Below are 17,413 nucleotides of genomic sequence, written 5' to 3'. Positions count from 1 at the left end.
TGAAATTACTGTTTCATTCTCCATCCTAATGCAGAATTCCACCATATTATGGTCACTCTTCCCCAAGGGGCCTCGCACAATGAGATTGCTAATTAATCCTCTCTCATTACACAACACCCAGTCTAAGATGGCCTCCCCCCTAGTTGGTTCCTCAACATATTGGTCTAGAAAACCATCCCTTATGCACTCCAGGAAATCCTCCTCCACCGTATTGCTTCCAGTTTGGCTAGCCCAATCTATGTGCATATTAAAGTCACCCATTATAACTGCTACACCTTTATTGCATGCACCCCTAATTTCCTGTTTGATGCCCTCCCCAACATCCCTATTACTGTTTGGAGGTCTGTACACAACTCCTACTAACGTTTTTTGCCCTTTGGTGTTCTGCAGCTCTACCCATATAGATTCCACATCATCCAAGCTAATGTCTTTCCTAACTATTGCATTAATCTCCTCTTTAACCAGCAATGCTACCCCACCTCCTTTTCCTTTTATTCTATCCTTCCTGAATGTTGAATACCCCTGAATGTTGAGTTCCCAGCCCTGATCATCCTGGAGCCACGTCTCCGTAATCCCAATCACATCATATTTGTTAACATCTATTTGCACAATTAATTCATCCACCTTATTGCGGATACTCCTTGCATTAAGACACAAAGCCTTCAGGCTTGTTTTATTAACACCCTTTGTCCTTTTAGAATTTTGCTGTACAGTGGCCCTTTTTGTTTTTTGCCTTGGGTTTCTCTGCCCTCCACTTTTCCTCATCTCCTTTCTGTCTTTTGCTATGTGCTCAGGTCCTGGACTGGGGCTTAAAGTCACAACACTAAGACTCAAAGGTGAAATTTTTACCACCATGACGCGCTCGACACTTGACATAAGAGCACATTTCAAATGCACAGATCATCCCCTTGTTGGTAAATGACTTTTCTAAATGAGCCGATCATTGCTCTTGCAACTGATGTTGTCAATTGAAGCCCCTCAATTAAAGTATAATCAGGTAGCACACTCCTGGGAATTCAGCATTGGATTTATTCTAACCTCGGCAGTGGCTGAAACTCTTTTAGGAGTAAACAAAAAACATTAAACCGATCTGGGGGAAACACCAACATTTACAATGCCCTTTTTCTTTTTGTTTTTTTTTTGGGCACAGAATCGAATTTTTTCTCCAAGTGCCCCCTATAGAAGGGGAGGGGGACACTAAAAGCACCGGCAATTAAAACAAATTAACTTAAAAACATAAAATCAACTTAAAATTTGGTTGCCGGGCGTGATGATGCACTCCAGTCCCTCCGGTGCCCACCTCTCGCGGAAGGCCGCGAGCGTACCGGTGGACACCGCGTGCTCCATCTCCAAGGACACCCTGGACCGGATGTATGCGCGGAAGAGAGGCAGGCAGTCTGGCTGAACTACCCCCTCGACCGCCCGCTGCCTGGACCGCCTGATGGCACCCTTGGCTGTGCCCAGGAGCAGTCCCACGAGGAAGCCCTCGGACCTACCCGCTCCCCTCCGCACAGGGTGCCCGAAGATCAGGAGTGTGGGACTAAAGTGCAGCCAGAATTTCAGGAGCAGCCCCTTTAGATAACAAAACAGGGGCTGCAACCGCGTGCACTCAATAAAAACATGGAACACGGACTCTTCCAGACCGCAGAAATTGCAGGCGGCCTGGGAGCCCGTGAACCGGCTTAAAAATTTATTGCTCGGCACTGCTCCATGCACCACCATCCAGGCCAAGTCCCCGACAAATAGTGGGAGGACCCCTGCGTAGAGTGCCCTCCATCGGGGACCCCCGCCTCCTCAGGACGGCAAGATGGTACGCCATGGCGTGTCCGGACGGCAGGCGAGGATGGCAAAGCTGAGAGTGTGCAGGAGCAGCCCATACAGGAAAACCCTCCGCGCGGAACTGAAAGGCACGGAGGGGATTTCCCCAAGGCGGCTCAAGTTGTGAGGCGCCGGCCCCCGAGGGAGGTTCCGGGTTTTGGCGCCGATGAGGAATTCCGTCCGGACGGGGGTCAGTTCGGACGGGATCTCCCCACGTGCTTGAGCCTCCTCGATGCACCTAACGGAGTCGGGGTCCAGAGCTCTTTTTAGCAACTCGATGGCATCGGCCTCGTGGCGGACGTTGGCAGAATTTAGGTGCCGCGCCAGCGTGTCTGGCGCCATCCAGCCCACTCCTCCGCCATTGAGCAGGTCCCTGACCCTGGTCACCTCACCAGCCACAGCCCTCTCGTCCGACCGCCACAAAAAACCTCGGTCGTGGAGGTACGGATTCCTGAGCAGCGGCTCCTGCAGGACGGCCCCCACTCCAGCCGGCGGAGAGCTGCGCTTGGTGGAGACTTTGTTCAAGACCCCGATGAGTTCCTTGTAAATGACAGGCAGCTCCCGGAGGGCGGTCCTGACACCCCCCAAGTTCACAAACAGGAGCTGCGTGTCGTAGTTGAGGCCGTGCTGCTGGCAGAAGAAATACATCGCCAGAGCACGCCACCTAGGAGGGGGCTCGACGTAAAGGTATCTCTGCAGGGCGGCAGTGGCTGAACAGCTAAATGTTATATCCAGCAGTGAAATAGTTAAGTCATCTTCTAATGCACATGTGACGATCCTATTTTGTGGTTTTGATAAGACTGTTTTTAGCCTGATTTGCAAATATATTTATGGTTGCGTTATCAGTCATAAGACTAAATTTTAATGCCACAAAACTTAGTTTTATGATAACCCAAATTAGTTAGCACTTAAGTTGAAGAGTTTCCTTAATAAAAGTGATTGTGTTTGTGATAAACTAATCCTGAGTACATTAATATTTACTTCCCATATTGAATGATCATATCTGAGGCCTCGTGACAATGGAACGGTTTGGTCTCCGCGAGTATAAATGTTGCTGCGCAGACCGCAAACTTTAGGTTCCAAAGAGGTCTGAACCCATTCAACTGACAAGATGAAGTGGCTCCTCATCACACTCGCTTGCATTCAGCTCTCTGATTGTTTAATCAGGTGGGAAATCATTACCTGAGGGTCAGAGATGCAAAGAATACTTTGTCACCAACGAACCGTAAACATTGATGATATTTCAAACTTCTTGTCTTTACAGAGTGCCTTTGATTAAGGGTAAATCTGCCCGTGATGTTCTTCAGGAGAAGGGCTTGCTGGAGGACTTCCTGAAGAATCATCCATATGATCCATGTTCAAAATTTGAAGGATCCCTGGCGTCAACAGAACCAATGATTAACTACCTGGATGTAAGTAATCTGTGAGTTCTGTACACTAAAGAGGGAAATACAAACACATTTATATCACATTTGCGATTATTGCAGCTTTTGTCTCTAATTTATATTCTTCTCAGAGTTAGTTGTTCCTCAAAGGTAATAATTCAATAGCAGACAGAATGTGATAGTAGACCATGTGCTGTAGATCTTAGACCTGCTCTAACTTATACAGCAAGGGTTAATGGCTGCGACTCAGCTGTGCTAGCTTGTGCTGTTGACAGGTGCGAAAGGCCTGGTGCCCACAGCATTGAATCCTTTTGCTCTGGAGGTGGGACTCCTGGGTCAATGTGAGAAGTTACTGGTGATTTCTGGTCGACCCACTGACCAGCAGCCCCTGGCCGAACCATTGCTGATGGTTACTGGGTCACTGTTTCTGGGGACCATTAACTAGTATGACTTGTGCCGTTGGGTGGGCTTAGGGCAATGCTGGCATTCATCATCATAAGAACATAAGAACATAAGAATTAGGAACAGGAGCAGGCCATCTAGCCCCTCGAGCCGGCTCCGCCATTCAAAAAGATCATGGCTGATCTGGCCGTGGACTCAGCTCCACTTACCCACCCGCTCCCCATAACCCTTAATTCCCTTATTGGTTAAAAATCTATCTATCTGTGATTTGAATACATTCAATGAGCTAGCCTCAACTGCTTCCTTGGGCAGAGAATTCCACAGATTCACAACCCTCTGGGAGAAGAAATTCCTTCTCAACTCGGTTTTAAATTGGCTCCCCAGTATTTTGAAGCTGTGCCCCCTAGTTCTAGTCTCCCTGACCGGTGGAAACAACCTCTCTGCCTCTATCTTGTCTATCCCTTTCATTATTTTAAATGTTTCTATAAGATCACCCCTCATCCTTCTGAACTCCAACGAGTAAAGACCCAGTCCACTCAATCTATCATCATAAGGTAACCCCCTCATCTCCGGAATCAGCCTAGTGAATCATCTCTGTACCCTCTCCAAAGCTAGTATATCCTTCCTTAAGTAAGGTGACCAAAACGGCACGCAGTACTCCAGGTGCAGCCTCACCAATACCCTGTACAGTTGCAGCAGGACCTCCCTGCTTTTGTACTCCATCCCTCTCGCAATGAAGGCCAACATTCCATTCACCTTCCAGATTACCTGCTGCACCTGCAAACTAACTTTTTGGGATTCAGGCACAAGGACCCCCAGGTCCCTCTGCACCGCAGCATGTTGTAATTTCTCCCCATTCAAATAATATTCCCTTTCACTGTTTTTTTTCCCGAGGAGGATGACCTCACATTTTCCAACATTGTATTCCGTCTGCCAAACCTTAGCCCATTCATTTAACCTATCTAAATCTCTTTGCAGCCTCTCTGTGTCCTCTACACAACCCTCTTTCCCACTAATCTTTAAGTCATCTGCAAATTTTGTTGCACTACATTCTGTCCACTCTTCCAGGGGTCATCTATGTATATTGTAAACAGTTGTGGTCCCAGCACCGATCCCTGTGGCACACCACTAACCACCGATTTCCAACCCGAAAAGGACCCATTTATCCCGACTCTCTGCTTTCAGTTAGCCAGCCAATTCTCTATCCATGCTAATACATTTCCTCTGACTCCGCGTACCTTTATCTTCTGCAGTAACCTTTTGTGTGGCACCTTATCGAATGCCTTTTGGAAATCTAAATACACCACATCCATCGGTACACCTCTATCCACCATGCTCGTTATATCCTCAAAGAATTCCAGTAAATTAGTTCAACATGATTTCCCCTTCATGAATCTATGCTGCGTCTGCTTGATTGCACTATTCCTATCTAGATGTCCTGCTATTTCTTCCTTAATGATAGCTTCAAGCATTTTCCCCACTGCAGATGTTAAACTAACCGGCCTATAGTTACCTGCCTTTTGTCTGCCCCCTTTTTTAAACAGAGGCGTTACATTAGCTGCTTTCCAATCCACTGGTACCTCCATAGAGTCCAGAGAATTTTGGTAGATTATAACGAAAGCATCTGCTATAACTTCCGCCATCTCTTTTAATACCCTGGGATGCATTTCATCAGGACCAGGGGACTTATCGACCTTGAGTCCCATTAGCCTGTCCAGCACTACCTCCCTAGTGATAGTGATTGTCTCAAGGTCCTCCCTTCCCACATTCCCGTGACCAGCAATTTTTGGCATGGTTTTTGTTTCTTCCACTGTGAAGACCGAAGTAAAATAATTGGTTAAGGTCTCAGCCATTTCCACATTTCCCATTATTAAATCCCCCTTCTCATCTTCTAAGGGACCAACATTTACTTTAGTCACTTTCTTCCGTTTTATATATCGGTAAAAGCTTTTACTATCTATTTTTATGTTTTGCACAAGTTTACTTTCGTAATCTATCTTTCCTTTCTTTATTGCTTTCTTAGTCATTCTTTGTTGTCGTTTAAATTTTCCCAATCTTCTAGTTTCCCACTAACCTTGGCCACCTTATACGCATTGGTTTTTAATTTGATACTCTCCTTTATTTTCTTGATTATCCACGGCTGGTTATCCCTTCTCTTACCGCCCTTCTTTTTCAATGGAATATATTTTTGTTGAGCACTATGAAAGAGCTCCTTAAAAGTCCTCCACTGTTCTTCAATTGTGCCACCAATTGAAGAACAGTGTTCCCAGTCTACTTTAGTCAACTCTGCCCTCATCCCACTGTAGTCCCCTTTGTTTAAGCATAGTACGCTCGTTTGAGACACTACTTCCTCACCCTCAATCTGTATTACAAATTCAACCATACTGTGATCACTCATTCCGAGAGGATCTTTTACTACGAGATCGTTTATTATTCATGACTCATTACACAGGACCAGATCTAAGATAGCTTGCTCCCTTGTAGGTTCTGTAACATACTGTTCTAAGAAAGAATTCATATGCATTCTATGAATTCCTCCTCCAGGCTACCCCGTGCGATTTGATTTGACCAATCGATAGGTAGGTTAAAATCCCCCATGATTACTGCCGTTCCTTTTTCACATGCCTCCATTGTTCCCTTGCTTATTGTCCGCCCCACCGTGAAGTTATTATTTGGGGGCCTATAAACTACGACCACCAGTGACTTTTTCCCCTTACTATCTCTAATCTCCACCCACAATGATTCAACATTTTGTTCGTTAGAGCCAATATCATCTCTCACAACTGCCCTGATATCATCCTTTATTAACAGAGCTACCCCATCTCCTTTCCCTTCTTGTCTATCCTTCCGAATTGTCAGATACCCCTGTATGTTTAATTCCCAGTCTTGGCCACCCTGCAACCACGTTTCTGTAATGGCCACCAAATCATACCCATTTGTAATGATTTGTGATGTCAACTCATTTACTTTATTTCGAATGCTGCGTGCGTTTAGGTAGAGTGTTTTAATACTAGTTTTTAGACCATGATTTTTAGTTTTCACCCCTCCTGCAGCTCCCTTATATTCATACATATTGTCCCTTCCTATCACCTTGTGGTTTACACTTACCCCAGTGCTACTCTGCTCTGTTGCCTCCTGCCTTTTGCATTCTTTCTTGGGGTCCTGTTCATCTGAGATCTCACCCACTCTAACTAGCTCAGAGCCCTCTCCTGGGTTCCGAATACTCCTCGCATTGAGGCACAGAGCTTTCAGGCTTGCTTTTTTATTACACTTTGACCCTTTAGAATTTTGCTGTACAGTGGCCCTTTTTGTTTTTTGCCTTGGGTTTCTCTGCCCTCCACTTTTACTCATCTCCTTTCTATCTTTTGCTTACGTCTCCATTTTGTTTCCCTCTGTCTCCCTGCATTGGTTCCCATCCCCCTGCCACATTAGTTTAACTCCTCCCCAACAGCATGAGCAAACACCCCTCTCGGAATAGAGGAAGTCTTGCTTCCAACCTTAGAATGAGTCCTTAGGTGGCTGAACAGTCCAATACGAGAGCCGCAGTCCCTGTCACAGGTGGGACAGATAGTCGTTGAGGGTAAGGGAGGGTGGGACAGGTTTGCCGCGCGTTCCTTCCGCTGGCAGTATTGTCGAGATGACATTTGAAATCAAAAGGGCTAATGGTCGAAAGACTCAACATCATCCCAACCATGAAAGATATTATCCTGTATAATACATCGAAACAGAGTAAGCACACTTGCATTTAAATGGACTGCAGACTTCTGCACCTGGATTTGAAAAGGTGTGTTGGGGAGTTTTACATTTTCTGATGGTATAGAGGAATTTGAATCTAAGAAAACATGTTGCACTGGTATTTGTCCACTTGATACATTGTGGTCTCTCTGTTTTTGCTGACAGTTGTCATACTATGGAGCAATCAGCATCGGGAATCCACCACAGAGCTTCACCGTCATCTTTGACACTGGCTCCTCCAATCTTTGGGTTCCATCGATTTACTGTTCCCAACAACCATGCAGTGAGTGAATATTACCCTGCTCTTAAACACGCTTCCGCTCTTGACCTTTCTCATTGAGGGCCAGCTCTGCAACTGGGATTGGAAGAGAATAATATTTCTACCATAGTCACAGCGAGACAGTGTGCGTAGATTGGATGATACTCTGCAGTTTCACTTGGTTATCTCTGGGCTCGGAGAGAAATTTAACAGAGTTTTGATTTCCTGGCGGGTTTAGCTGTGGTTCGTTGTCTCCCTCTGGAGTTGGACGAATCCTCGGGTGGGTTTACACTGCAAATGTAGCATTGGTGTAGAACAATTTCCACTTCACACCAATGCTAAACATGCAGTGTCGATCTGTAGGTACGGCCCAATCTAACTCTGGAGTGACATACCCTGGAGCTGGGAGCCTCACATCGCTTTGATTGACATCACATGGTGTGTAGGTACAGTGCAGTGTCAAACCTCAGTATGATGTTGGAGCTCCTTTTCAACCTATATGGCTCCAATTTAAATACCTAATGAGCAGGGATTCTGCCCCGTCCATTCTCTAATTTAAATGTCTAACTGAAGGGAAAGAATGCGAGAAATGCACAGACTTCACTCCTGGATAGGATTGGCACATTCTGAAATAAGAAGAATTAGATTATTTTTGGGCACAAAAGGGAAGAGTTCACAGGTGTTTCAATGTTCCAGATCCCGAACTTATATTCCAGATCCCGGAAGCGTGGAAGATGCCTGTGCGTGGATTTTATTAACGCACGGTGGCCATTGCACAGAGCTTGACAGAGCTAGGGTCTTGGTCCAGTGGCAAGGATTAACCAAGACGACTGGAGACCTGCTCTGCTGCACGGACCTAGCACGCACACATATTGCAGTGTGGGCTGGCCCGTGATGCCCCAGGGCCCTCGCATACACACTAACTTCGGGTGGCACAAGCACAAATGCTGCAAATGTACTGCAAGCGTTGAAGAGATGTGCAAGTGCAGCAGCCAAGATATTGGCAACCTACATACACACACACACAGATCATAATCTAACACACACACACATAGATACACCTCTACACAGAGCTCCCCGCACCTACATACACACACATACACACACACACAGACCATAATCTGACACACACGCACACATAGATACACCTCACACAGAGCTCCCCCGCACCTACATACACACACATATACACACACACACACCATAATCTGATACACACGCACACATCGATACACCTCCACACAGAGCTCCCCGCACCTACATACACACACATATACACACACACACACCATAATCTGATACACATGCACACATAGATACACCTGCACACAGAGCCCTATGCACCTACATACACACACACATATACACACACACACACCATAATCTGACACACACGCACACATATATACACCTCCACACGGAGCCCCCCGCACCTCCATACACACACGAGCCTCACCTAAACATTTTCCAACCATGAAAGTTCCTGACCCTCCCCATGTTCCCAGGTTCCTGCTCCAAGGAAAATCCAACCAGTTGTACACAAATGAGGCAGAAAAAAATTGAGTAACAAAAGTAAATTATTTCTTAAATGTGAAGAATGAGATTATTTTTCGGCCCATTTGTTTGACCCAGCCCTGGACTAAATGCTGACACATTCCGATGAATTTGATGAAATCGATGTTTCTTTGCAGTGACTCATCACAGATTCAACCCAAGAACATCCTCAACATATTATTCAAATGGCCAGTCCGTATCCATCCAGTATGGCACAGGCAGCATGACTGGGCGACTGGGATATGACACTGTCAGAGTAAGTAGACTGTAACCTTCATCAAATATATCAAATTCCAAAGCAGTGATAATTGTGTTCCAAAAGTTATAGGTTCAAATCAAATTTACAAAGACCTTGGAATCCAACATAATAAGTTCTGTCAGTTCAGAAGCCAGACAGTTGAGTGGATGTGTAATGATGATGTAGCACAGGGTGTCTTCAGCTTGAAGCTGATGTTTTGAAATTTATGAAGAGGCAATCATAATATTTGTATCTCGCGTCTAAGCGCCGATCGGTTAAACAGTTTGCCTACAGTAACATGTCATGGGGACAGTCAACTTGATTTCAAAAGGAATAAGCAAATCCCCACAAACCCATTAAAAGCTTTGCAGAGGGAACCAAATCAGTCGTTAACTATCCAGTGGATATCATTCACAGGATACCATTCTGCTCCAGTACCCCTGATTCGTCACTTGCTCTTGTTTTTCTAGCTTTCGAACATAGCTGTCAACAAACAAGAATTTGGTTTAAGTGAGACTGAACCTGGCGGTTTCTTTTCCTACTGTAAATTCGATGGAATTCTCGGCTTGGGTTATCCATCTCTTGCAGCATCAGGTGCCACCACTGTGTTCGATAACATGATGTCTCAGCACCTGGTGCAGGAGCCTCTCTTTTCCGTCTACCTGACAAGGTAAACATTTCTCACCCATTTGTTGCTGCCTTTTACTTCCCTGAATGCAGCAGAACCCAGACTAAATCCTGTACAATGAATTTAAAGGGCATATATGCTTGATAGTGTCCTATTGGATGGTATGTGTTTCCTGCAATACTTATGGCAAGGATACTGACATATTGCAATCAATGGCTTTTAGAAACTGATTTGGAGAAATGATGATTGAGATACAATGGGGGTACAGTTACAAAGTGGTTATGTTACTGGAGTAGTAATTCAGAGACATTGAGTTCAAGTCCCACCACGACATCTGTGGGATTTCATTGCACTTAATTAAATCAATCTGGGATTAAAAAGCAGGTATCAGTAATGGTGACCATGAAAGTACCAGATTGTTGTAAACACCCAACTGGTTCACTCCTGCCCTTTGGGGAAGGAGACCTGCCATCCTTACCTGTATGTGACTCCAGACCCACAGCAATGTGGTTGACTCTTAACTGCCCTCTGAAATGGCCGAGCGGGACTCTCAGTTTTACCAAACTGTTGCATCAAACTGTGGGTGTACCTTCACCACAAGGACTGCAGGTTGAAGAGGGCAGCTCACCACCACCTTCTCAATGGCAATTAGGGATGGGCAATAAATGCCAGCTTCACCAGCGATGCCCACATCCCATGAACGAATTAAAAAATATCCAATCGGCAATGTGACCTCCAGGTGCTAAATCTCTAAACCAGAAATATTTCAATGTTACTGAAATTGTTTCTTTGCCTCTGAGCTTTATTTATTCACCTTTGCTTTACAGGGAGACTGGTCAGTCCGGGAGTGAAGTTGTGTTTGGTGGAATTGATTACAACCACTTCACAGGGCAAATTAACTGGGTTCCCGTCACTCGTGACGCGTACTGGCAAATCCTCATTGACAGGTGAGTGATTACCCATCGGCAACTGGAATAGTTCTGAAAGTGGCACTCGACAAATCAACCTTGGAATAAGATCAACGTTTATCGAGACAATGTGCTAATTATAAAGCTATTTATAATTTTCAGGAGAAAACATTTGTGGCAGCAAAAAATCTAATTCGCTTCTTTCAGTCTTGCAATCAATGTTTAGCTCCAATCATATCAACATAAGTAGATATATATTACTGAACGTACTTTGAGTTAATAGTGACCACATGAAAATTCTGTTGGTAGTCAAAGGCTAAAGCCCATTTTAATTACACTGAACACCCCTTCACACAATGAAGGCAAGTGGCGTCTGGGGCAACCATAACCTTATACTGTATTGGCGTTTTTGTTGCCTTGTTGGTTTGGCAGGGACAACTGGGCCTGACATATGTGTCTGAGGTTGCCCTGCAATGTTATGTACAAAGGCATGCAAGTGCACCATCAATTGGAGGAATTATTGGAATCACTACAACCCATGTATGGTTGGTTCACCGCTGTGTCCGTGAATGAGTTTCTCATCACACTGCAGGACCTGGGAATTGGGGAACCTGTTCTTGGCATCCTTGCACCAACAGATATTGGTGCCAGTGGAATGTGGAACTCAATATTGTCTGCTTCTCTACTGAATCCTAGAAGTTGGCTTTACCAAACTACGGAGAAAGATATGATTTAAAAGAAAATAAATACATTACTGAGCCAGTGTTGAACTTCTCAGTAGTGTCAGCATTTACTGAAAATATAACAAATGTCTCAGCTGATTAGGCGACCCAGCTTGGCATTACTTGTTCAATTGATCTAATAAGTCATAGAATCATATGATGGATACAGAACAGAAGGCAGCCATTCGGCCCGTTGAGCCCATTTCGGCTCTCTGCCAGAGCACTTCAGCTAGTCCACCCCGTCCCTCGCCCACCCCCCTGCCTCCCCTCCCCCTTCCCCCTGCCCTTTACCCGTAGCTCTGCAAATTTTTTCCTTCAGGTACTTCTCTCTTTCCCTTTTGAAAGCCACAATTGAATCGGCCTCCACCTGCTAGGCAGTGCATTCCAGATCCTAAGCACCCGCTGCATACAAAGGTGTGTCACAAAGTCTGGCAGTTTTAGATCTTTGACTAACCCTTGCTGCATTTTTCTCCCTCAGAGTGACAATCAATGGTCAGGTTGTGGCCTGTGAATATGGTTGTCCTGCTATTGTCGATACCGGCACTTCTCTTCTTGTTGGTCCCAGCTCATACATCAGCAACATTCAGCAGGGCATTGGAGCAACTCGCGGTTCCTATGGCCAGGTAGAGATGGCATCTTATGTTATCTGGTGTGGTATAGGAGTGTCTAAGTCTGCAACAACGATTGTTTCACACTACATCCTGTAGCAGATCATTTCAGTTATTACAAAGTGAAAACTGATTTATTTGTAATAATATTGCAAGTTCTCATATATAATGTGCATTGTAAAAAGTTCTCTCAGCCACTTGGGGTTGTCAAATTAAATTCCATTGACTTGAGGCAATAATCACTGTAGCATGGATGTTCTGCCCCAGAAATATTTGGAAATGCATCACCATTTGTAGCAAGTTCAAGGCAAAGTGCTAAAATTTCACCAACCTAGCAACCAGGTTTTCACCGCGATTTGACCCACCGTGGTGAAAACACGGTGGGCGGGGTCTTCCGGCACTTTCTTACGGCAGTCCTTCCACGTACCGCCGGGTTTTGTGAATGTTTTTTGAATGTTTTTTGCAATTCCCCCCCTGCCTCCCAAGGTCTCTCTTGCAGTGCTGCCGGCCATGGACTAAAGTTGCTGAAACTCGCGGTTTGCGCCGCGAATCCTCATGCAACGCTGACTTTACCGAGATGTAAAGGCCGAAACTTAGGCCTAAAAACGGTAATACAATGAAAACGTTAATTTTGGCGTAAAACTGCCGTTATCGCTGAAAACCGATGATTTAGCCCAAAGAATCTTTACATTTTTGAATCTACGCATTCAGGGACAAAAAGTAATGCTGAAATAGGCCACAGCATCAGTGTTGACGAAATGCACAAACCCCAATCTTAATATTGCTTTAAAGTTTCGATGAGCATTAATATTTCAAAATGTTTTAGCATGATGTTGCTGAATTGATGTCAAATATATCCTGGGAACAGCCGATGTTTTTTCTCTAACCATTTCCTTTTAGCCTGTTTGTTTATTCCAATGTCACCTCCGATTAATCCCTGTTCTGATTCCCGAGAATACCATTGCACTGTAAGTGATGTATTGTAAATCCCTACACTGAAGCAGTCACTGAACACTGTTGCTATTTTCTTGCAGTATACCATAAACTGTAACAAGATGAGCAGCATGCCCGATGTGGTCTTCACAATCAATGGAGTTGACTATCCTCTTCCTGCCAGCGCCTACACATTGAAGGTATGTTAGTGGACAGCAATAGGCTGCTAGAGTAAGCTTAACATTTCAAGAAATGTAATGGAATAATTTTTCAGGAATTTATCAAACAGTTCATAAGATTACATTAGGATATACAGCTCAGAAACAGGCCATTCGGCCCAATCAGTCCCTGGTCCATTCACACCTCCTCCCGTCTTTCCTCATCTAAATCTATCTGCATACCCCTCTATTCCCTTCTCCTTCATATGCTTGTCTAGCCTCCCCTTAAATGCATCTATACTATTCGCTTCAACCACTCTCTGTGGTAGCGAGATCCACATTCTCACCACTCTTTAGGTAAAAATCTTCTTCTGAATTCCTGATTCGATTCCTTGGTGACTATCTTAGATTGATGGCCTCTAGTTATGCTCTTCCCCCATACGAAAGTATGGGCCTTACGCTAAACATCCGTAAGACAAAGGTCCTCCACCAGCCTGTCCTCACCACACAGCACTGCCTCCCAGTCATCAAGATCCACGGTGCAGCCCTCGACAATGTGCACCATTTCCCATACCTCGGGAGCCTCTTATCAACAAAAGCAGACATTGGTGTGGAGATTCAACACTGCCTCCAGTGTGCCAGTGCAGCCTTCGGCTGCCTGAGGAAAAGAATGCTCGAAAATAAGGCCCTCAAATCTACCACCAAGCCCATGATCCACAGGGCTGTAGTAATACCCACCTTCCTGTATAGCTCAGAGGCATGGACAATGTACAGAAGACACCTCAAGTCGCTGGAGATATATCACCAACGATGTCTCCGCAGGAACCTACAAATCCCCTGGGAGGACAGGCGCACCAACATCAGTGTCCTCATCCAGGCTAACATCCCCAGCATTGAAGTACTGACCATACTCGATCAGCTTCGCTGGGCAGGCCACATAGTTTGCATGCCAGACACGAGACTCCAAAAGCAAGTGCTCTATGCGGAGCTCCTTCACGGCAAATGAGTCAAAGGTGGGCAGCGGAAATGTTACAAGGACACCCTCAAAGCCTCCCTGATAAAGTGCGACATCACCACTGAGAGTCCCTGGGCAAAGACTGCGTTAAGTGGAGAAAGTGCATCCGGGAGCACTTCGAGTCTCAACGCTGAGAGCATGCAGAAATCAAGCGCAGGCAGAGGAAAGAACATGCAGCAAACCAGTCCCACCCACCCCTTCCCTCAATGACTATCTGTCCCACCTGTGACAGAGTTTGTGGCTCTCGTATTGGACTGTTCAGCCACCAAAGAATTCACTTCAGGAGTGGAAGCAAGTCTTCTTCGATTCCGAGGGACTACCTATGATGATGGTGGTGATGCTCTCCCCCAAAAATGGAAATATTCTCTCTGTATCCACTCTATCAACAGCTTTCATAATTTTAAAGAACTCTATTAGGTCACCCCTCAGTCTTCTTTTTTCAAAAGAAAAGATACCCAGCCTGTTCATCCTTTCCTGATATGTATACTCTGGCATTTCTCATATCATCCTTGTAAATCTTCTCTGCACTCTCTCCTTTGCTTCTATATCCTTTTTATAATATGGCGACCTGAACTGCACACATTGTTCTGTGGTCCAACCAAGGTTCGATACAGGTTTAGCTTAACTTCCCTCTTTTCAATTCTATACCTTTAGATATAAACCCTAGTGCTTGGTTTGCTTTTTTAATGGCCTTGCTAAGCTGCATCGCAACTTTTAGCGATGTGTGTATTTGTCCTCCGAGATCCCTTTGTTCCTCTACCCCACCTCGACTCTCACTCTCCAAGTAATAAGTGACCTCCCTATTCTTCTTACCAAAATGTAATATCTCACATTTATCTGTGGTGAACTTATTTTGCCAATTATATTCCCATGCTGCAAGTTTATTAATGTCCTCCTGTAATTTGTTCAGTCCTCCTCAGAATTGAATATCCCCCAATTTGGTATCATTCGCAAATTTAGAAATTGTGTTTTGGATTCCAAAGTCTAAATGGTTAATATAAATTGTGAGCAACAGCAGTCCCAGCACTGATCCTAGTGAAACACCACTGCCCACCTTCTGCCTCTGTGAAGAGCCACCTTTTACTTCTACTCTCTGCTTTCTGTCTTGAAGCCAGCGAGCTATCCATTCTGCTACTTGTCCCCTGACTCCGCATTCTCTGACCTTGTTCATCACTCTATTATGGGGAACCTTATCAAAGGCATTTTGGAGATCTAAATGAATTACATCTACTGCATTACCATCACTCTATATCGGTTTTTGCCAATATTGTTGCCCATTTTATTTTCCCAAGATCTGTTCCCAGCCCTTCAAAATCAGCTTTTCTCCAATCTATGCTGCAGCAATCACTAAAGGAGACGGACATATGACACAGTGTTAATTGTCTTTCTTTTTCTTATAGAGCTCTTACTACGACCAAGTTAGCTGCTCCAGTGGATTCGGCAACACTGGTGGAAACCTCTGGATTCTGGGAGATGTGTTCATTGGAGAATATTACTCCATTTTCGACAGAGGGAACAACCGTGTGGGTTTGGCTCGTGCTGCCTAATTTATTCAGCTCTGTTCTCATTGAAAGCACACCCTGATTCACATTTTGAGGTGGATTTAAGCCATCCCATGATCCCCCAGTGCAGCATTTGTCTCCTGGCTGCAGAGTGTAAGAGATCAAGTCATCATATCTTGGATGACTATAATCAGAGATACACCATTGACAGCTTGGCTGTGGCTTTGTGCTTTGCACTAAGTTACAACTGAAAGAAAATGAAAATCGAAATACAACTTAAATAAATGCCTTGTCAGGGTGGGCTTTTAAAGGAATAGTCTTAGAACACTGGTACGGCATTGGAAATGAGAATGTTGAAATAGTCTCATTATATCTCTTCTCTGATTGTGTAGCACTTTCTCTCAGTACTTTCTTGGCTCTGACATTCAGCTGTGATATATTATTGGTGCAGTGATTCGCTCCAGAGCCATTCACATTTCTGCTGAAGGTGGATGACTGTGCAGGGAAACCTCATTCGATGTAAATGTGACCCGAACATCACACAGCAGCTTTTTCTATCCTTTGGAATCTCTTCATCGCAACTGTTCCTAAAATTGTTCAATAAAATATAACCATGAAACGCATACTCCCAGCTCTCCCGTCTCTTGTTCCTTTTATGTCTGTGTGGGCCGGGGACTCAATTCAGTCACATTTACATTGATTTATGATGTGGTTCACTCATTGAAACAGTTACAAAGGACAGGCAGGCATTTGCAGATCACATGAGAAGTGGTTGTTCAATGATGTTCTCAGATATTTGGACAGGAGCGGGGGCAGGGGATGGAGTCTGGTTTTGACTATAATTGAGATATCAGAATAATTCAAAGACAAGCACCCATTGATTCAAGATGGTGGATCTCATTTCCATTTGGGACTGAATTTTAGTGAAGCTCGGCCTAGAACTTCTAAAATGGCCAGCGATGTTTCTGAGAGACAATATTTGATTAACTTAAAAGTATTATAAAGTATTTGAAATATACCGTAGGTCAGCATCTGAAGAATCAGTTAATGTTTCAGATTACTTTGTTGAAGTATAGAATCATAGAATGGTTACAGCACATTAGGAGGCCATTCAGCCCATCGAGCCCGTATTGGCTCTCTGCAAGAGCACTTCAACTAGTCCCCCTCCCCCGCCCTTTCTCCATTGCCCTGCAATTTATTTTGAAGGAGAAGGGCAGCAGGTGCCTGTGAACACCAACGCCTCTCAGTGCCCCTCCAGGCCGCTCACCACCTTGACTGAAAAGGAAACGTCGGCCATTTTCTGAGCGGCCTCCAATGTTTCCTTTCAGGCTGCTCAAAACCGGCGAGTGGACGGGGTGTGCACGGTGCCAACTCCACCCATTTCTACCTCAAAATAACCTCGTCTTTCCTGGCCCAAAGCTTAAAATGTGAAGCAAATTTATTAAAGGAGCAGGCACATAGTCTAAATGTGATATAATATAATTCTATATTCACAGTGGGAAGTCTGACTTCTCCAGTGAACAAAATGTAAAACGTTTGCCAGTCTGA

General features: G+C 44.8%; 1 protein-coding gene across 1 annotated transcript; it reads left to right on the top strand.

The window, feature by feature from the left end:
• The first annotated feature begins 2,929 nt into the window (after positions 1-2,929).
• Positions 2,930-16,157, top strand: LOC139228273 (pepsin A-like). Its single transcript, XM_070859455.1, has 9 exons — positions 2,930-2,980; positions 3,075-3,230; positions 7,506-7,623; positions 9,291-9,409; positions 9,862-10,061; positions 10,847-10,966; positions 12,128-12,272; positions 13,292-13,390; positions 15,764-16,157. Exons 1-9 carry the CDS (start codon positions 2,930-2,932, stop codon positions 15,908-15,910), a joined length of 1,155 nt encoding a protein of 384 aa, XP_070715556.1. The 3' UTR covers positions 15,911-16,157.
• The last annotated feature ends 1,256 nt before the right edge of the window (positions 16,158-17,413 follow it).

The sequence above is a fragment of the Pristiophorus japonicus genome, chromosome 17, assembly GCF_044704955.1.
Source record: "Pristiophorus japonicus isolate sPriJap1 chromosome 17, sPriJap1.hap1, whole genome shotgun sequence".
Taxonomy (NCBI): domain Eukaryota; kingdom Metazoa; phylum Chordata; class Chondrichthyes; family Pristiophoridae; genus Pristiophorus; species Pristiophorus japonicus.
The sequence above is the reverse complement of the archived record's forward strand: the minus strand, read 5'-3'. Positions and strand labels throughout refer to the sequence as shown.

What these genes read in the sequence shown, in the direction of transcription:
- LOC139228273 (XM_070859455.1), top strand. Translation starts at nt 2,930, where the DNA reads ATGAAGTGGCTCCTCATCACACTCGCTTGCATTCAGCTCTCTGATTGT. An exon ending in CAATGATTAACTACCTGGAT is followed by an intron (nt 3,231 to 7,505) that starts GTAAGTAATCTG and finishes TTTTGCTGACAG; the next exon opens with TTGTCATACTATGGAGCAAT. An exon ending in TGGCAAATCCTCATTGACAG is followed by an intron (nt 10,967 to 12,127) that starts GTGAGTGATTAC and finishes TTTCTCCCTCAG; the next exon opens with AGTGACAATCAATGGTCAGG.